Consider the following 21773-nt stretch of genomic DNA (forward strand, 5'->3'; position numbering starts at 1 on the left):
GCTTTACAGGAGCTTGACCAAGCCTTGGACTTAGGCAAGACTTCTCACAGTAACATGAGAACGTAAAACAGCAGGAGGCTGAGAAATGTAATGTGAATAGAAGGGAAGAAAGGGATAGGCTTAGAAATAAGCACATTTGAAAAAACGTGAAAGATTTTTAAAAGATCAGTCCTAATTTAAGAAAGAAGCATCAGAACCTTATCATTTGAACCTAAAAGAACATACCCAGGGCAAGACAAATTTAAGAAGACATGACACTCTTGAAATACAGAATTTTATTTAGAAACTGTTTAAAGTAGAAAAAAACCCTGTCAAGAAAGACCAGGTGGAAAATGGGTTCCCAATAAAATGGAATTTAAGGGCAACAAAAGTCTAAAAGGCCACAAAAGAGAAATAGCACCACTGTTATTTGAACAATGGCTAGTTACTTGCATTTTTGGCATTGTTAATCACTGAATCTGGGTTTTCCTCTGAATTCCACACAAAGCATGCACTATACAACAATTTATCATAAAATAACTGCTTTCTACACACATTTTAGGACAAACTACCACCAGAAACAAATCAATACAATTACATTAGGGGCTAAACAAGTTCAGTAGTGGGTGACACACATTTTGCAGAATTCTGCCAAACAAAGGAACTGAATAGGCTGTCGGCAAAGCAAATGAGTTAAGGAATGAAATATTTTAAATATTAATAATTAATTCAGACATGGTACTGTATTTTCTGCAAGAGAAAATTAACATTTATTTAGTAACACGCTAACGAATTTTATCTCCAAAGAGATTAGTGCACTGGCAAAGTATTCTGATAACAGTGGAGGGCTGTGGACAGCAGGTACCAAAAACACCCAGCCTTGCAGATCCCAAGGTAGCAATGGCCTTCACTGATCACTCCCTTTGTCAGAGGTCCAAAAAGAATTTGCAGCATGATCTCCTGCCTGCTGAACTTCCACTCTAAGCAGCAACTTTAAGGAGCCAAAGAGGAGTCCCCAGTGGGCAAGGGATGCAGAGAAACATGTTAAATGTAAACTTAAAAGACAGCAAAATGGGACACAAACCCCCATTCAAATCCCAGAGATGTGGGCAAGTCCCCAAAAGTAGTTGTTAGATTTTAAAACACACCTCATTCCCAAAAAACACAATTCACAGAAATTTTAGGGGTAACGAAAAATTGTCAGAGAAATGCTCAATGAAAATCAAGCTATTCAACTCAAACATCTCCAGGCTGAAACACACTCTCTATTCATTCAGCCAACAATGCCTCTTGCTTCTTAGCAGAGATGCAATTGGTCAAGGACACCAAATGGCTTTACAGAGCAACTTTTAAAACTTTCCTTCTGGGCCAAGGTTAGGCCTATGAAGATTCAAGCAGCCCTGCAAGGCCTGTGAACAGTAGGTTCTCAAGGTTCTAAGGTCTGGCCCTTCCTTCCCAGACACAAGGGCAACACACAAACTCTGTCAGGTTACAGTTTATATTTTGAAATATGCAAGCATATTTTAAATACTTTTAAGGCATTTATTTATTAAAACGTTCTCTGCCAAGATTTCACATTAGCTTAAAATTCAAATCAGTCTTTACATTTCTCTACTGAGGTCTCCACCTCAGTGTATCACACGAAAACACCTTCTCCAGCAATCAGGGTTACCAGCATCCATATGGAGAGCCCATGGTCAGCCTCTTTGTTCCCTAAGTGAACCAACTAGATGTTAATACTGCTCTGCCACAAGATAAAAGCTCCTAACTCAAACTTATTGGAAAAAAGAGTGAAACTTCTGCAAAGTGCACTTTAAGAAGAGGTACTTTTTGCTTATGAAAAGAAACCAGTGAGTCCTCTAAAAATAATAAAAGGGAGTATTTTACAGTTAAGCACATGATTCGGAGTGAAAAACTCAGATGTTGCTCTGCTGGTCCAAGCTGTTAATACTCTTCTTGTTCCTCCTGTGGGCCCCCTTCATCAGGTATCACAAAGCCTTCCTAAAATGGAGAAGCAAGAAGGAAACACTGTTACTCAACACTGAATGACCAGTTTCTACTGTAGGTTCACTTCCCTCAATTTAAAGTCAGTAGTTCTTCCTTTGTCTGCCACACACTTGGCATTTAATGGCACAAGGCCAGGGGACAGCTATTACTTAGGCAGTGGAATCACATCTCCCAAAAGCCAAAAACTGAGCATAACCAAATGGTGATGGATGTGTATACATTGTCTCGATTATGGTGATGATTTCATGTCATCAAGTTGTACTTAAATATGTGCAGTTCATTATGTCAATTCTACCTCAATAAGGTTGTTTAAAAAAGATATAAGGTTACCCTCAACAATCCCTGAGGTCACCATAAAGTTCAGTACCATACCATCTCTTCTCAATAAAGTGTCCACAGGCAGCTTTTCCTTCATGTATTCCTTTGACTGACTTAGGAACCATGCCTGCTATTTAGGAGTGTTGTGGGTGTTTTAAGTGTTTACACATGAACTACACCTCTGCAAAAAATAGCTAAAGACTGACCTAACATTAGTAGATGGGAAATCGGCAGACTTGTGGCTCCCACCTCACACCAGCTCAGCATTCTGGCATATACTAATGGCTATAATAACATAATAATTAGACTTCCCTTTCAACCATTATCTTATTTTTTTAAACAAATCTCTATGGCTGAATTTACTTAAGATATGACTCCACTAAAATAATACTCAGGCTAGACCAAGGACCCCTGTATCCTCATCATCTTTGTTTTCATTATCTGGCACAGAGCAAGCCTGAAATAAGGTTTATTTAACAAATTATTGACTTTTCAGTCATCTGTTTTAATCCCTCAAATTCACTTGATATGTTTGGAGGACAGTATTAGTAACAGCATGTACCTTGTATCTGTATACTACATACATATTACAAATTAGACACATGCTGTATTTGATCCTACCTTGCTAGGAATACAGAAAAGTTATAATACAGCCACTAAACAGTGGATACAGCAAGATACCAAATCCCACATCTAGGAAAAATCAGTCTTCCCTAATCAGCTAATGTTATGATTAGGATCAGCAGATTCGGCTGTGCAACACACATGGATTCCTAAGAAACCTGAACACAGAACACTCTGAGGAAATGGGAATCGGACATGCTCTTTGGAGGGAGGAGCAAAGGTACACTCTGATAGCTATGGGCAGCAAACATCAAGAAGGGGCCATGAGCCTGGGCATGTGTGGGGCCCCAATAAAATGCAGGCAGCAACTCAGGCTGAGGGTTCCAAGCTGCAGGGTGTGGAGAGGGAATGGGCAGGATGATCATTCTGTGGCCCTCATCACCTACCAGTAGCCACAAACTATAGACGCAGGGCACACCAGCCACCTACTTCTTCCTATTCCTGCCTCAAGGGTTCACAGACCTCAAGGAAGGGCTAAAACTGGGAAGATGTGCCCTCTGGCTGAATTTGAGGGGTCAAAGATGAAGTACTTTGTGAATGCTATGCTGGAACACGACAAGCATCAGCACTGAGTTTGCCAAAACCAACTAGATAAGACTCATTTTCTCTTAGGTGGCAAAATGGCAAATATCCTCATGTCAACACGTACATCTGTGGCATAGAGAATATCCACAATCCTCTGCAATACAGGGTTGTTTTCCCCCTCGTTCTCCTGGCAAATCAATTCAATGTTCCTTAGCTTTCCAAAGTAGAAATCTCTTTCTTTCTCCAAGTCTTCGACGGTAAGTTTCAATACGTTGACCTGCACGAGACATTAAAAAGGGTGAGACACCTGGCATTCGTGTACAAATAACATACCAGACAAATGTCTAATCCAAAAGGAGATGTGGTCTTTCATCAAACTCTCTAACATGGACAAAAACCCCACTTTAGTTTAATGTCAATTTTCTTCAGCCCCAGATAAATAACATGGGCTTGTTCATAGCCACTTTGACTATAATAATTCTCACGAAATGGCAGGCACCACCATGAAACACTCAGGAACTTCTTAGGGACTGAGAAAAGATCCAGGAGAAAAAAACTATGGGAGCCTGAGACAAATACAGAAGCAAAATCCAGCCCAGCAGGGCAGCTGACAATCATAAACTGAGTCTTTACCATTGCTCAATCAAGTTTAGACCTTTTTGCATGTGGAGGTCAATGGAAAGAGAGGGTCTGGTCTTCGGGAATGGGGCTGAAATGCCAAGCCAGGAGGGGAAAACTAGCTCAAGATGACCAACACTAGCCAAAGACAGCTAGGACTATGGGAGGCCTGGGCACAGAAAACTCAATGGTTTTTCCCCTCCACCCCACCTGTATACTAAGGGAAGGAGGTCAATCCTTAACTCAAAAGAAAAGCATCTTCTATGGAAAGAGTCCTGGCACCTGTCTCTCTCCAAAGAAAGAGAAGACAGAAGAGGTAGGGAACAAACCCTACCACATCCCACTGCTAGCTCCCTCCATTGAGCATCTCATCAGCTCACCACACATGCAGCAGGAGCCTTCAGGAGCTCCACTAAGGGGCTCTCATTTCCACAAAAGGGCAATGAAGAAATCAGTCTCAGTGCTTAGGCCAGGACTCCATCTAGCCAAGAGTAATAAAAGTCATAACAATTCTCCGGGTCTTTATGTATTTTAAGCATGGTGCATCTTCATTCCAGTGTATTCAAATCTGTGACATGTGAATCCACTTTAACTCTTACTGAATGTAAATTGCAAGGCAGATTATGCAGCATAAAATCCTCAAAGGACTTACAGGCTAGAGCCACATGGAAAACCAAGCCAGGAAGTGAAAGGAAAAGCAGGTGCAAACAATTTGGGTAGCAGGGACTCAGAACCAGAAGGCATCACAGAAATCTAGTCCAACCTTCTGAACTTATAGCTGCAAAACCTGAAGTGAACAGCTGATCTAACTTCCCCACAGCCTGAAGAAGAAGCCAAACACAACCATAGGGATCAAGTACTGCCCCAGGTGGACAAAATTCCCCCTTCATAATCTGCAGTCAAGAAGCACAAGAGATGTGGAGCAGGTGACTAGAACCAGCAAGACCATTCTATCAAAGATTTAATGTCAATGTTCATCATCAAAGGCCTTAACAGACCAAACCAGAAGAGTCAAGGTTCTATTCCTTTATCAACCACAGAAATCACTTTTTAAAATAATTGAAAATTTTCGATGAAGTACTACCATCACCTAATAACCAGCAAAACTAAATTGTCCATTTCCCCCTATTCTCCCCACCCCTGCTTTAACTGCTACAAGTTGTCTTTCCTTAAACTATCAGTTAACCCCAAAGTGCAGTACAAAAAGGGATAGAAGGGCAAGAGTTGACCAACCCCAGCAATAATAAGCTGCCTTGGATCTTCAGCTCCAAAATCCAAAAGCCTGAGAAGAGGCCTTCTAATCACATTAGTGACCAAAAAGGAAAGGAAAACCAAAATAGCTTAAAAAGGTATGCTAGCTTGGAGTCCAATTATATACTTATGTTTCATTAGTGCCTCCCTCACAAACCCATTAAAACCTTCTCTGGCCTATGCACCATCCAAGGCACCAGAACCCAGCCTTCTGGGTCCCACCTATAAGGCCAAAGCAGCAATCAATGTTGCTCTTAGAACATTCTCTTATAGTAAAGTAATAGCTATAACCTAAGAAGCCCCAAGAAGAATGCTTAGGACTTGCACTGGCCAATCTGGCAGCTATGAGCTACACCTGGCTATCTGAGCCCTTGAAATGTGGCCAGTGCAACGGAGATAGGCTGTACACACTAAATACACACTGATTTTCAAAGACCTAGTAGGGCCTTCAAATGTAAAACATCTCATTGATAATTATTTGTATTGATTACATGTCAGAATGATAATATTTTGGATAGGTTGGTTGGGTAATGTGTTATTAGAGTTAATTTAATCTTGTTCCTTTTTACTTTTCTTTAATGTGGCTACTAGAAAATTTCAACTTATGTATGTGCCTTACACTTCTGGTTCACATTCTATTTCTATTTAAGTGTTGCTCTGGAATAAAATCAAGTAAAGGTAAATTTCTCCAGGATGACAAGAATGTGGAATTGCTGCAGATTTCCCAAGGATATGAACCCTACAAGGCAATTTGTATAGAATACACTCTTCTTCTCTTAGCCTAACAAGCCCATCTGGCTTTATTTCTCATATTGGTCATAACCCTCTGACCTCCACACCTTTGTCAGGGCCACAAATTCAAATATTTTCAGGGGCCAGAAAGACCATGTAATGAGACAGAGGAATGAGTAACAGGATGTGGGAAAGACTTTGGCAACCTGGAGAGAAGCTAAAATCTTTCATATTAAAAAATAAATAAAACCTTGTGAAGGCCAAAGTACTTCTGACACAGGGCTGAACCAGCTGGGTATGAGCTGCGTTCAAATTCCAGTTCAGGTTACTTAACCTCTCTGAGCCACACTATCCTTATCTGTAAAACCTCACACGGCTAATGCAAAAGTGAAATTAAAGTGCTTAATAACATAATGGCTTATGCACTCTAAAAATGTTAGCTATTTTTTTGTTATTAATGTTCGCATATTCCATACATGCTAACACTTGTGTACGTATTTCACACACACAAAATTTTATTCCTGTGAACTTTTAAAAATCACTTCAGAACCTATCTCACTGTATCAAGACAATGAACAGAAACCATAATAACCACAACTGCTATTACCCCATTTATCCCAACACCATTCAGGCACTTGACATAACATCAGCTCATGTAATCTGCTCAACTACCGTGAGCAAAATATGAGCCCACTTCACAGGAGGTAGTAAATTCAGAGAGATTAGCTGACTTGCTCCAAGTAGAAGTAAGTGGCAGACAGAGCCAGAACAATCCCCAAATCCATGCAACCCAAAGCCTATGTTCTATCACACAGGACACTAGCTGAGACTGCTGCATCTTCTTCTGGAGGGTACAAGATCAACCCTGTGCTGGTCACCTAGACTCACCACTGATAACCCTCACTGTTTTTCTGAGACTACTTCCTATGTACATCCAGGCCTGAAAACCAAGTTACGGGGAAGTCTCCTTATTCTCCAAAACTTCTATACTTCAGTGACAACACCCAGAGGATGCTCAAGGCAGCCGCACTGATGGGGCTGGTGACACTCCTGAGACACCTAAAACGATGGGCTACATGCAAATCAGAGAATTATAAATTTAAAAAATTAAAATTAAAAAAAGTTCTTTGTGCAGGCTTTTCTGTCCTGGTCTCCCAGGTGCAGGGACTGGGTTATAAGAGGTTCAGAATTAAAATGAGACTGTGTCCCCCCGGTTTTAGGATGTGGCTTTTAGGAAAGTAAGAGTCCAATCTCAAACTCACTGGGATAACAAAGCATCCCAATTTTAAAACTAGGATTAATCAAGAGAATCATTCAAAAGCAAACAAAATAACTACAAGGATTAGTGAGAAAATGTTTAAAAGTCTAAAATTTGTTCTGATCCACAGACCTCAGACAAGTATCTTCAGGATATTAACTAATCCTAAAGAAGACATTTCAAATCACTGACCTATTAAGAACAGAAGAACAACAGGCTTTTCATACCAGTTCCACTCTCAACTTGGATTTCAGCAGAGAAACTATGAAATCCTTTTTTACAAATTATTCAGAAAGAAACTCTCCCATATCTTTTGTCAGAGCCAAAATTCAAGACACTGTGAATCCCACAGAATCCTAACAATGTTCCAGAGACATTCAACAGGGTTCTCTTGTGTAGGCTGGTTTCCAAACTAAGACATTAGTTTCTGTCACACTAACAGATCTCAGAAATGCCTGACCTCCCTCATGTACCTCCACTCTCTCTCACACTGCTCCCCACACAGCACCTGATGGGCTCACACATGTCACGACGAGGACTGTTTCAGCAAGCAGACAAAGTAGGTCTTCCTACAAGAACACGAACAAGCCTCCTCTGGTCAGTGCAGCAAGTATCCTTTCCTCTGACATGACTCTAGTCGGGAACACAGGAGGGACCTACCTGCTGCATCAGTTCGGCTGCTTCGTCATCCCCGTTGCCCACACCAGGATTCTTTCGCACCACACCCGGGCCAGCCTTAGGGGTTGCAGTAGTTCTGTGTGTTGCAATGGGCCTCTGTGGAGCTGAGAGAAGAGCAGAGGTCTTTTTAAGAGCAGAAATTTCAAAACCAAAAAGAACCCACCAGCCCTGGCCAGGTGGCTCAGTTGTTGGGGTATCATCCCATACATCAAAAGGTTGCAGGTTCGATTCCTGGTCAAGGTGCATACAGGAGAGAACCAATCAATGTTTCTCTCTCTCTCCCTCCCTCTCTCTAAAATCAATAAACATACCCTCAGGTGAGGATTTAAAAAAAGTAAAAAGAACCCACCAGACCAGAGGAGGCTGTGACCAACTGCCCTCCAAAGTAATGCAGTAAAGGGACCCCATGTGGAGAGCCCAGCATGCATGACAACACCCCCAAGTTTGCCCAAAGTGGCTTCTTATCTTGGTAGCAAAGCACTAATTTTAGCCACAATCTCTTGGGCTGGTAGTAAGTCCTCCTGTGAGGTCTTTTTGTCATTGGGGTGAATAGAACTAACCCAGCAGTTCCAACCAAAACTACCAGCAGGTCAGCTTCATGGTGCAAAGGCAAACTTCACACCAGGAGTGAGCTCACAGTTCCAGCTGCTGCTGTGCACTAACAGTTCCCCACCTGGAAAATAAGATGCCCCCTAACTCAGAACCTCAGACTTCTTGGACTGGGAAGAGCAGGGTGGTAGAGACTGCTCTTACAACTAACGACTTCAAAACTCATATCTTGCTCAACTTTTAGAAAGTACTTAGAAGAGTTAGGAGAGAAAAGCAGCACAGCGACCAGGATTTACAAACTTCTCTAATAGCCGAAAGCAGACAAAGACAAGGAAAAAGTAGTAAAGCAGCCAACCTATCTACAAATTAAAATAATCAAGTCTGGGCTACCTCATGGCAAATGTTATCATCACTTAAGATTTTGTTCATTCATTCAGGAATAATTTTGTAAAGCTTGTACATTATGCCAGGCTTAGAAATACCTGATTTTCCTGACACCCCAAATTATTCAATAACCATAAGGCCTGTCAACTACAGTAACAGGCATTTCCTCTGGATGATCTCTAGTATGTTTATCTCTAGTAAGTTTATCCCAAAGGCTAAACGCTTAATGCAAGTCTCCACTTGCCTGTTAGCCACATCTGAAATACGAAATGCACAGGGTTATCTATGCAGTTCCCCATTCTAAGTAGCTAAGAAATAAAAGTACTCAATATTTGGAGAAATTGGAACTTTCATATACTCTGCTGATGGGAATGCAAAATGTTTCAGCCACTCTGGAAAACAGGTAGTTCTGCAAAATGTTAAACACAGAGTTAGCATACGACCCAATAATTATGCTCCTAGAGTATATACCCAAGAGGAATGAAAACACATGTCTACAAAGAAACTTGTATAGAAATGTTCATAGCAGCATTATTCTTAATAGCTAAAAACTGGAAACGACACAAATGACCAACTGATGAATAAATAAAATGTGGTATAGGCATACAAAGGAATACTGTTCAACCATAAAAAGGAATAAAGTCCTGATACATGCTACAATATGGATAAATGTTGAAAACATGCTAAATGAAAAAAGCCAGTCACAAAAAGACACATATTCTATGATCCCATTTATATCAGATCATGTAAAAATTAAAAAGCACTCAATGTCCTTCTCTTCCTACCAGATGGATCAGCCTCTTTCTCAAGGTATAATGGGACCTTAACTAATATTCTTGCTACCTTCTGGAAAAGGAGGTGTTAGCATCTGTAGAACATCCATCCTGCCCCAAAGTATAGGTATATTCTATAAATATACTACTACAAACACACTTTGGGTAACCTCCTGGCCAACACTTTTTAGAGAAGGTCTCTAAAAAACAGCCCCCACCCCCTGCCTCCCAGATTCTGCTGGAATCACAGCAAGCCAAAGCCACTTAACAGCTCAAATTCTTGGGAGGGCAGGGAAGCAGTAAGTAATGTACAGGAAGCTGGTCTGCAGACAGAATGATGATGCAGAGAGCCTAGAACAGTTCCTGAAAGACCTAGAAAGCACCTTCAGTTCCTGGGAGGTAAGGTCTGACTGTTATTGGGCTCCGTGTACCATCCTTGTGTTCAAACTAAAGCTCTCTTTTATGTGAGCTAACCTGAGGGGTTTCTACTCCAAATAAAGAGCCTTGGCAAAACTGTATACAGTAACTCATTGAGACCTCAAAAGCAACCCTCTGGGGCGCCTATTCAAATTCCTGTTTTATAGAGGAGGAAACTGTAGGGCAGGTAAAGTGGCCCACATAGCGCTACAGAGACCTAAAAACAACCACAAGTCTGCCTGATGCCACAATCCATGCTCTTGCCACATGGCTGGGATTAGGCTCCTTAAGCTCCCTAAGGCTACTCAAAAATTCTGGTTAAATGTTGAATGTATTAATGACTGAATGAATGAATACCTGGAAAACTATTATTTGGAAATGATGTTTCTGTTTGGTTTTTTACCTGCACTGCTAGAGCTGAGAGGTTTCTTCGGTTTGTTCAGAGCTGGAGCAACAAGGGAGGGAGCCACTGCAGTTTCTTGACCTTGTCTGGCAGCTACAGGGTCATAGTCTTTTCCATCATAGTTTGCATCAAAAAACTTCTTGAACCACTGAACGAATTCAAAATTGTCCTGAAACTTTCCTTTTACTAATCTGTCCACAGGAATTATCTGCAGAGAAACATCAAGACTGTTTATAGCCCAAAGCAAGAGGCTTTTGGCAAACATCAAACATGTCAATGCATCAAATCAATATAAAGCTCTGCCTGCCAAGAAGAGAAAAAAATAGTTTAGAAGCAAGAACTTAGTACAAAGTAAGCCCCTGAAAGTTTATAGAGCAAGTTTCATCCAGTTTGCCATCCACAGAATATTTCTACCTACCAAGCCCCCTCCAAGTCCATCAAAAGGAATCAAAAATGCAAAAGGAACAAGTATCATATACAAGTCACATACACAATTCCAAACATATCCTAAGATGTAATTCCACTGTAAAGAGTAAGTCTCCTGTGAAACTTGTATGGCCACAGTACCTGTCACAAAGTATAAATTCCAGAGCACAAACTAACCAGAGGTATCTACAATAAACTGTGTTTAAAAATAATAAAAATTCTGCCTTAAAAGTAGGTCAAGGCACAGAATCAGTCCCAAGATAGATTTCTACAAAATGGTATGTTTTTCAAGTAATTTCAATCCTATTAAAACATACTTTAAGGATTCTGTAAGTTTTGTTATTACAAGAATACTGTGTTATCAGCTATTATTTCAAGTCACTGGACTATTGCCCAGAGTTTACCTTCAGGGATTCCAATTGCAATGGTAGTTTTATAAAGAACCTGTAATAATCTGAACTATACCCATCCCTCTGAGCAAATAAATATAAAATTACTTTGTATGATACTGAAACATTTACAAATAAACACATTATGTCTGGAATTTCAAAATAATTCAGGAGTCCAGGTGGTAGGGTAGAGGTATAGCTGAAACAAAACTAGATATGAGTTGATAATTACTGAGGTATATAGAGGATCACTGCACTATACTTTTGTTTACTTTAGAAATTTACCTTACTAAAAAAAATTAAATTCTATAAAAAGAAAAAGGTAAGTTACTGTACATAGTAAGCTGCACCTAGTTTAAACTATGCCTGGTAACTAAATGATATTCTTATAATACACATGCATGTTTTATACAGTGTAGAGGCAAAACTAAAATAAAGACTGATTTCAAAGTAAATAAAAACCAGACACACAAGCAAGATAATTAGGAGACGATTATAAGCTTTATTAAAAAAAGTATTTTCCCCAAAAAATGGCTTAAAAGGATAAATCCTTCTAATGGGTGCAGGGAGAAACTGCTCAATTTTACAATAATTATGCACCGCTTAACGATGGGAATATGTTCTGAGAAATGTATCATTAGACAATTTCATCATTGTGCAAACATCATAGTGTGCACATACACAAACCTAGATGGTATAGTTGACTACACACCTAGGCTAAATGGCATAGACTATTGCTCCTAGGCTATAAGCCTGTTCATAACGTAACTATACAAAATCTCACAAGATTAAATCAAGCACAAGGAAGAATGATGCGAGAGACGCAGTAAACACAGGATGTACGAGGCTGCTGCCGGCATGACACAGCATACTGTTTTACAGCAAGCTTTTTTTTTAAATAGAAAGAGTACACTCTAAAATAACAACTAAAAAGTATAATATAATAAATACATAAACCAGTAACATAGCTGTTTATTATTGTCAAGTATTATGTACTGCACATAATTATATGTACTACATACTATACTTTTATACAACTGGCAGAGCAGCAGGTTAATTTACACCAGCACCACCACAAACACTTAATGCTTTGTGCTACAGTGTTGTGATGTCACTAGGTGACAGGGATTTTTCAGGTCCGTGTTCTCATACAGGCGATCCTTCATTGACCAAAACATTGTTGTGTAGCTCATGACTATAATCTATTACCTACTAAAACAGAGATGATATATGTCCTAATGAAGCCTAGTGGACAGTGTTTCTGGTACCTTCAAATAACCTTGGGGGCAAGAGGAAAATTCAGTTCCAACCCACAGGGATCTTCTTGTACCCTGCTTTTACAAGTCAAGTATTTCTAGAATCTTCTTTATTAGAACTACTTGTTGCACTACATGGGATGCTTTACAGAAGTAAACCCAGAGATTAGAGAGTTAGAACTCAGACTAACAGAGATTAAACAGGTTGACTCCTACAGATGGTTACTAGCTTCATTATGAAGAAAGAAGACAGCGAGGGAACTGGGGTAGGAGGATAGAGGGAAACTCTGCCCCGGCACATTCTATGTTAACTGGAGAAGACAACTATACAAATTGGGAAAAGACAATGTCCACAGTCATGGGCCAGCATCTGTATCCTTAGTAACAATCACTAGTCAAGAAACAGCCTTAAATGAAAGAATAAAATTTACCTACTTTATCAACACCCATCCTCTTAAAGCCTGCTTGTAGTATTTTGAAGTTCTGGATGTATTCATGCTCTAGCTTAGCTTGAAATTTCACTTTCTTCAAGGCAATGGAGCCAGGGAACAGCATGTCCATAAACTGACAATAGGCAGCCCCTGAATGAACAACAACAGAAGAATAAAATACACAATAGGTCATTAAATGCTATTATTAAAGGAGCAGGGTGAGCTTTACCCCAAACCCACTTAACCCAGGAACAATTTTAAAAGTTGTAAAACGGACCTATAAAATCCAAATGCTTCAATACCAAAAAGACTTAGAAGTCTTTTTTCTTTTAATCCTCACCCGAGGATATTTTTCCATTGCTTTTCGATAGAGTGAAGGGAGAGAGAGGGATAGAAAAGGAGAGAGGAAGAGAGAGAAACATCGATGTGAGAGAGACACACTGATTGGTTGCCTCCCGCACATGCCCTGACAGGGCCAGGGATTGAACCTGCAGCCCAGGCACATGCCCTTGACCTGGAATGGAAGCCAAGACCCTTCGGTGTGCAGGCCGATGTTCTAAACACTGAGTGAAACCGGCCAGGGCTTAGAAGTCATTTTAAAAATCTGTAAGAAGACTGTGGTGCCCAACCAGGCGTGGCTCAGCACTGACCTAGAATCCAGGAGATTGTAGTTCGATTCCTGGTCAGGGCACATGCGTGTTACGGGCTCGATCCTCAGTTGGGGATGTATAGGAGACAGCCGATCAATGACGACTCTTTCATCATTGATGTTTCTAGCTCTCTCTCTCCTTCTCCCTTTCTTTCTCTGAAATCAATGAAGATAATTTTTTTTTTTTTTAAAAAGCCTGGCTTTACCTGATAGGTTCTTCAACACACTTGCAACTTGGAAGACAATGATCGGGGGGAAAGGAATGTATGTGTCTATGAAATTTTAAAACTACTCTTTATTAGAAACCAACATAACAATAAAATGACCACTGCAAAAAAATAAAAAATAAATTAACACATAGAATAGAAAAACGTAAGCAGAGGTTACCATTTTCTGCTTTTTTCCCCAAAGACATACCCTCCTCCTCATGAGTGGGAGAAGAGATTTCCCAAGTATTTCAAAGATCCATCTTCTGGCTTAGGTTAAATTTTTTTTTCTAAGATGTCTGTCTTCCTGAGCTTTTCACATCTCTAAATAAACTTAACTATGTTCATTGCAGCATTATTTACAAGAGCCAAGATACAGAAGCAACCTAGGTGTTCAAGAGATGACTGGATAAAAAAGATGTGATATATATATATACAATAAAATATTACTCAGCTATAAAAAAGAATGCAATCTTGCCAATTTCAACAACATGGATGGACCTAGAGGGTATTATGTTAAGTGAAATAAGTCAGACAGAGAAAGACAAATATTGTATGATTTCACTTACATGTGGAATCTAAAAAACAAAACAAACTCAGATACAGAAAACAAACTGATGGCTGCCAGAAGGGAGAGAGATGGAGGGTTGGATGGAAAAGGAGAAGGGAATTAAGAGGTACAAATTTCCAGTTATAAAAAACCCATGGGAAAGTAAATGTACAGCATAGGAAAGAGTCAATAACATTGCAATAACTATGTAGGGCAGGTATCAGATGGTTACTAGACTTATTATGGTGGTCACTTTATAAGGTATATAAATGTGAAATCACTAAGTTGTGCATCTGAAACTAATATAATATTGTATGTCAACTGTGCATGAAAGCACACCCTGAGAAGCAGAGCCACCCTACAGATTGGCATCTTCCTCTGCCACAGGACAAGAAAGACAAGTGCCCCTGCACAGCTTCTATGGTCTGTTTCAAGTGGGGCTGTTATACAACCCTAAGGTCTCTGACTGGCCCAAACATTCTAGTAGGTACCTGGGAGCTTCTGCCTGGCTTGGAACACAGAGCCCAATGTCTCCAGTTCTACTGGCCCAAACCACACCTGTGTTCGGGGTGCCCCACTGCTGCCGTGCTCTGGAAGACAGTTTTGCGCACTGCACAGCTTCCAGGAAGCCAAGCACCACTGCAGACTGCTACGAGCAGCCAGGTTGGGTTGTCTTGTACTCCCCCACCCCAGGGGACAATAGCACAGGAAACGGCCACTCTGAGGTCTGGAACTCTCAGGAAAACTCTTTTTTTTTTTTAAATCCTCACCCGAGGATATTTTTTCCATTGCTTTTCACAGAGAAGTGGAAAGGGGAGGGGGGAGACAGAGAGAGAAACATTGATGTAAGAGAGAGACACTGATTGGTTGCCTCCCGCACAGGCCCCAAGCAGGGCCGGGGATCGAGCCTGCAACCAAGGTATGTGCTCTTGGCTGAAATCGAACCCAGGACCCTTCAGTCTATGGGTCAATGCTCTACCCACATAACCAAACCGGCTAGGGCCTCAGGTAAACTCTTGAGTGGTAGCCCTGACCCACACGGACACATAGAAGGGTCAGAATCAGGTAACTAAATGGTTGTGCCTCCGTGAACATCTAACCTGGCCCTGGTTTGGTGATGACAATGCATTGCGAGCCATTGGTGCTCACACTTGGCTACAGCCCACGAGCTCAGTTCCTCTGTAGACATAGGTGGAGCGAACCTCTAGGCTAGTACACTGCACCTCTTAGCTTCACAGGAGGTGAGATTCTGGTTTTTAAGAAACGTACACAGCTATGGAACACATATGAAATTTTGGTCTGCTTCCCTTAAAATTTCCCAATCATTTTTAGAAAATATGGAGTATGTCAAAAGCCATTTTACACATTAGATTCCAAACAGAAGCTGAAAATTAATCAACAATTTAGTTGATGAGATTGTTAAATTTCACATGTGATGATGTACTTGAACAGTGTTAGAATTTTATTTGCTTATATTCTTGTAGATGTTTTAAAAAAACATGTATGTGAACCAACAAGAAAAAAAATGGAAGCAACCTATATCTCCCACAGTAGGAGTAATCAATTACATAAATGTTTAGCATATCATCTGCCTGACAGAATATTATGTAGGCATTCAAAACACATTTTTTTACTTCTTTAGGAAAAGCTCAAGATTTAATATTAAAAGAAAATATTTATTTATAATCAGAACACCAAGAAGAAGGTAAATGTTTAAAAGAAAAAAGTGTATCAGTTGCTTTATACAAAAGGGCTGAAAACTCCTGGTCTATAAATGTCTCCACTAGGTATAGAACAGGTTAAAAGCGACCCTCCTTCCATGCTCTGCCTTAGTAACAAAGGCTGGTAACCCAACAGGGCTAAAAGGAGACCTCTCTTAAATGGCCACTATCCCATCAATCTGCGACAGAATAAGCCCACATAATTTGTGGCTTAAGGATGCGGACAGACTTAGGGTAGGACCAGCTGTGCCATGGCATCAACTACCAAGTCTCACTAACTGCCACAGCCCCACCCTACCAGGATCTGTGCTGCAGGCAGAGAACACAAAACTAGGACACTTTATGGCCCCTGCTCCAGAAGTTTGCAATATCTCAAGGGCACTGGCTCTCAGTACTTTTGGGTCAAGAGTCCCTTGGAGAATTAGATGAAAGCTGCAGCCAACATTCTACACAGAATAGATGCTCCCCTGTCAGAAAACTCCCAGCCTTCTGGGTCCCACCTATAAGGCCAAAGCAGCATTCCTCCTCACTATCGCTCAATAACTACGATTCCACAAGAAACACTCAGTAAGTACACACTAAGTCACTGGCTTTCACTTGGCACTCCTCTAAATGCTTCTTTATGAGGTTATTAAAAATCTGTGGCTACTGCCCAGCAGGGCGTGGCTCAGTGGTTGAGCATCAACCTAGGATCCAGGAGATCGAGGTTTGATTCCCGGTCAGGGAACATGCCCGGGCTGCGGGCTCAATCCCCAGTGACTCTCTTGTCATTGATGTTTCTGTCTGTCTCTGTCTCCCTCTCCTTTCCTCTCTCTGAAATCAATAAAGATTTGAAGAAAAAAAAAAAATCTGTGGCTACTAATCAGAGAACACAAAACTAGGAGACTTTATGGCCCCTGCTCCAGAAGCTTGCAGTAGCTCAAGGGCACTGGCTCTCAGTCCTTTTGGGTCAAGAGTCCCTTGGAGAATTAGATGAAAGCTGCAGCCAACATTCTACACAGAATAGACGCTCCCCTATCAGAAAACTCCAGATTAAGAACCCCCAGTGTTTTAACTCAAACACACAGAAAACACACGACTACTAAATGGAAGAGTGTTCAGGCTTACGGGGGTGAGGCTTGAATCGTCTTAGAGGACAAATACAATGTGGGAATAGAGAGCTGTGAGGCGTCATTAATGCAAATATTAAAAATCATCCTCAAGAAATTTAACATGGGAAAAACACTATTTTAATTTTAAACGTGGGAAACAAAACTGTACAACGCATACGCTTGTATATGTTACTGCCAAAAATCTGTAATACCAACAGACTGGAAACAAACTAAATGTCCATTAACATGGGACTGATCCAAGGAAATTATGGCACTACACAGTCATATATATGATATATGGATATGGAACACTCTCCAGAATATACACTGGGATTAAATATGCTACCATTTGTGTGAAAGGGGGGAAAAGACACACCCACGCAAACAAACACACAGAACATGGATAGATGGATGTTTTTGCTTGTATTTATACAAGCCCTCTGGCGGCTACCCGGCTGATAACACTGGTTTCCTCTGAGGATGGGAACTGTGTAGGTGGTAAACAGTTAAGAGGGAAACTTATCACTGTTTTATCTTTTTGTTCCCTTTGAAATTTAAACCATTTTAAGACTTTCAAAAAATAAAAACCATATACCATGGAATACTACGCAGCTGTAAAGAAGAAGAATCTTATACCCTTTGGGACAGCATGGATGGACCTGGAGAAAATTATGCTAAGTGAAATAAGCCAGGCAGAGAAAGACAAACATCACATGATCTCGCTTATACGTGGAATCTAAAGAACTTAATAAACTGATGAACAGAATAGATTCAATGACATGGAAGCATAGATCAGACTGATGAACGTCAGAGGGATGGAGGAGGGCGGGTGGGTGGAGGGGGAGAGAGTAACCAAAGAATTTATATGGATATATGCACAACCCGAGGACACAAGACAATGGTGGGGAGAGGGACTGGGGATGGGGATGGGAGGGGGTGGAATGGGTCATGGGGAGAAAAAGGGACATATGTAATATTTTAAACAAAAATAAAATTTAAAAAAATAAAAAAAATAAAAACCATATATAAAGTATGTCAATTACATTTAAAAATTATAGGAAAATACTGAAAGTATAGCTAAAATGAATATCCTTGGGTAAGCTGTTTAACCTCTCTGTGCTTCACTTACATATGTGTAAAATGGTGTTGATAGTCCTAACCTTCCCGGTTATATATGTAAAGCACTCTGGAAAGTGCCTGGCCTATAAGCACTTAATAAATAAAGCCATAATTAAGAAATAAAATACAGCTCAAAGATAACAATGGCTGTCACTAACTTGTGACCTTAGAGTGGAATATGGTTTTCTTAATGTTTCAGTAACAAAGACTTAATCAGTTACAATCAGAAGAAAATACTTCCTTGGGAGGCAGCTGATCGATTTTTCTCTCTCACATTGATGTTTCTCTCTCCCCCTCGCCCTTCTTCTCTCTCTAAAAGTCAATTAAAAAACAACATATCCTCTGGTGAGGATTAAAAAAAATAATGTCTCTTAGAAAGGCTGCAGACTAACGTGGTAGAACAAGAGAGAAGTGAGGGTGGGGAAACCTAGAGGGAACCTAGTACCGTCAGGGGCCACTATGGAGGCAGTGAGCAAACTGGTAAGGGGCTAGATCTGAAACACCCTTCTAAGGACATATAGAACTTTGTGAATTAGACCCTGATGCTTCTCAGGCCAGCAACACTGGAAAAATGGTGATATCATGGCCCCAAATGAAGTATCTGGAAAAGGGAGTCAATTTGAGGAGAAAAAGTGGGGTAGGCCTGGTTAAGGGTGAGGTAACACACTTCAGAGCAACATAAGCAAGACAGACAAACTGTCTTATAGAAACTCAAGGGCTGGCAGGGCCCCACAATAAGCTGGGGAAAAAGGAAATCTAGCATTTGCCTGGGAGCATGTGAATACCTCTCTTATTCTGTGCAGCACAGGAACAATGGAGGAGGCCAGGCTGGAGGGGAGAAGGCAAGAAGAGAAGGGGGAGCCAGGAACTCTTTCAGCGAGGGCCACTTGACATGTTCAAAGCACCATGCTGGGCCCCTAGAAAAGTGCAGAGAGGCCTGAATATGAGAATGGAACTGAGGAAACAGAGAATGGGTGATAAAGGGCAACCAGTGTCTCCTTTTGACACAGGCAATCCCTCATCAAAATCCTTCTCTGTGCCCTGCTGGCGTGGCTCAGCGGTTGAGCATCGACCTATGAACCAGGAGATTGCAGTTCAATTCCTGGTCAGGGCACATGCCCGGGTTGTGGGCTCAATCCCCAGTAGGGGGATGTAGGAAGCAGCCAATCAATGACTCTCTCATCATTGAGATTCCCCCCCCCTTTCTCCCCCCTTTCCTCTTTCTGAAATCAATAAAGACATATTAAAAAAAAGTTGTCTCTGTGATCATGTTTGTTTTCTTGACTAGCTCTCCAAAACAAGAAAACTACAGAATGTAATGAATCTTGAACAACCACCTACCAACTCTGTTACTGAACGTTATCCTCACCTTATTTCACTACAAGAGCCTAGCAAAGGCTCATTTCACGTTTGGGGGGAGAGGAGGAGCACAATACTGACAAAACTCAGCCATTCCACAGGCAGCCAGCCTATTAATACCATAGGTCCTCTCGAGAGGAAACCCTGTTCCTGCCTTTTAAAGCTTGTGTCGGTAGGAACCTTGAGTCAGCTGGATCCTCGTCTCCTCAGCTCTAAGGACAGGGGGCGCCAGGCACCAGACTCAAAGACTACTGGGATTCTGCTTGGCCTCAGCACACACAAGGGTCTAAGGAGCCTCGCTTTCTCTCTGACTCCAGTTCCCTGGCAGCAGACCTTCTTCAAGGACACAACAGTATCTGCAGCTTATCCTGCTTGGTCTCATACTGGAAGCTGAGGCCCAGTTTTCTAAACATTAACGTGAAACACAATGCAACCATCTACATACTTTGAAAGAGTAAGTGTCCTGCACTTACCACTTTTACTGGGGAAAAGCATTTTATCTAGGAAAGGCAGACAGCAGGCAAAGTAGAAATTCTTCACAGATTTTCAAAGATAGTATCATTGTAATTAATTACAGGTAATTTATATTTAACTCTCTTCCAAATGCCTTTTTTTTAAAAAGATATAATGTGTAGCACAGTGGGGCATGGCTCAGCAGCTGAGCATTGACCTAGGATCCAGGAGATATTCGATTCAATTCTCGGTCAGGGCACATGCCCAGGTTGCAGGCTTGATCCCCAATCGGGGGGCGTGCAGGAGGCAGCCAATCAATGACTACTCTCTCATCACTGATGTTTCAATTCTCTCCCCCCCTCCCTTCCTCTTCTTTGAAAACAAAAAAGATATGTTTAAAAAAAAAGATATAACATGCATACAGCAAAAAGAATGTGGTCTGTGTGGTCAGAAAAACCTGGGTTCAAAACCAGGCTCTGTAATGCATGAGCCGTGCCCCACAGGCAGTCTCCTCACCTGTAAAACAAGGTCAGCACTCATCCCACAGAATCCATATCTGACAGCACTTTTCACAAGTGAGCCTTACAACAGCCCAAAAGGTCCTACACTACCCTAGTGCACAAATGAGGAACCAGAACATTAAGAAACTCCAGTCACATGGCTCAAAGCAGACTGAAGCCTCATCCTGACTATCATGACAGCTTCCTGTCTGAATGATAAATCTGGAGCCAGATCAGCACATGTACAACTTATCTACACATGAAAAGAGAGCTCATTTTCCAATTAACTAAGTGAAATGTACTTTGAAGTATACTTATAAAACGAGGTAAATTTTAGGGAGAAATTGGTGAAAAAGCGGGCTCCAGTGAAAACTAGAATGACTTCACCCCCACATTAGTCATAAATCATGAATCAAACAAGTGCTTTAAAAGCCTCAAATAGGAATGTGGTAATAAAACTGAGGAAACTAATAGAAAAGGGGGGAAAGCAGTCCAGATGTAAGGCTAACAACCTACACCTCTGATTAACAAAATAACTCATGTTTAATCAGCATGACTCTTGGGCACCAGTGTTTCACTGAACAACTTCACATGGAATCTCCCTCTGACCAACTGTAAAACTGAGATTAAGCTTCACAGGGGAAATAACAAGAGGAGCTAATGAAACTAAGACCAAAACTAGGACACAGCTATAAAATAAAGAAGTACAAAGCTGAATTCATTTTAAAAAATCGTATAAATAAGAGCAATAATTTTAAATTGACCCAAATGGCACCAGTTGGTAAAGGAAAAGTCTAGAGAGCAAGTAGAGTACAGGGGTTGAGAAGCATAGGTTCTCTATTTGAATGAATGTTCACGTCTCAATTTTGTTCTTGGTTGTATAATCCTGGACTTGTTATTCAATTTCTCTAAGCCCACTTATTCATCTGTAAAATAAGATTAATAAACATCCCTACCTCATGGAAGTATAGAGAAATATTTGAAAACCATTTACATAACCCTGGCACACAAGTGTTCAATTAAATGACTGCTGTCATTACTAGGAGAATATGAGGATTTTAATTCTCTATCCCATAAACAATATAAGAATTAAGGTAGCAGCAGAAT

General features: G+C 40.8%; 1 protein-coding gene across 2 annotated transcripts in view; it reads right to left on the bottom strand.

Moving 5' to 3' along the window:
* Positions 1–258: 258 nt before the first annotated feature.
* Positions 259–21773, bottom strand: part of MAPRE1 (microtubule associated protein RP/EB family member 1) — a 28626-nt gene continuing 7111 nt past the window's right edge. For both annotated transcript variants that reach the window (XM_081150005.1, XM_081150004.1), the window contains exons 3-7: positions 13023–13168; positions 10517–10724; positions 7973–8094; positions 3578–3730; positions 259–1980 (exon numbers count right to left, since the gene is read on the bottom strand). In XM_081150005.1, the coding sequence (XP_081006131.1) occupies positions 1924–1980; positions 3578–3730; positions 7973–8094; positions 10517–10724; positions 13023–13168 (686 nt within the window). In that variant the 3' untranslated portion in view covers positions 259–1923. The remainder of the gene's footprint in view (positions 1981–3577; positions 3731–7972; positions 8095–10516; positions 10725–13022; positions 13169–21773) is intronic.

This window comes from Miniopterus schreibersii (genome assembly GCF_964146895.1).
Source record: "Miniopterus schreibersii genome assembly, chromosome: 10".
NCBI lineage: Eukaryota > Metazoa > Chordata > Mammalia > Chiroptera > Miniopteridae > Miniopterus > Miniopterus schreibersii.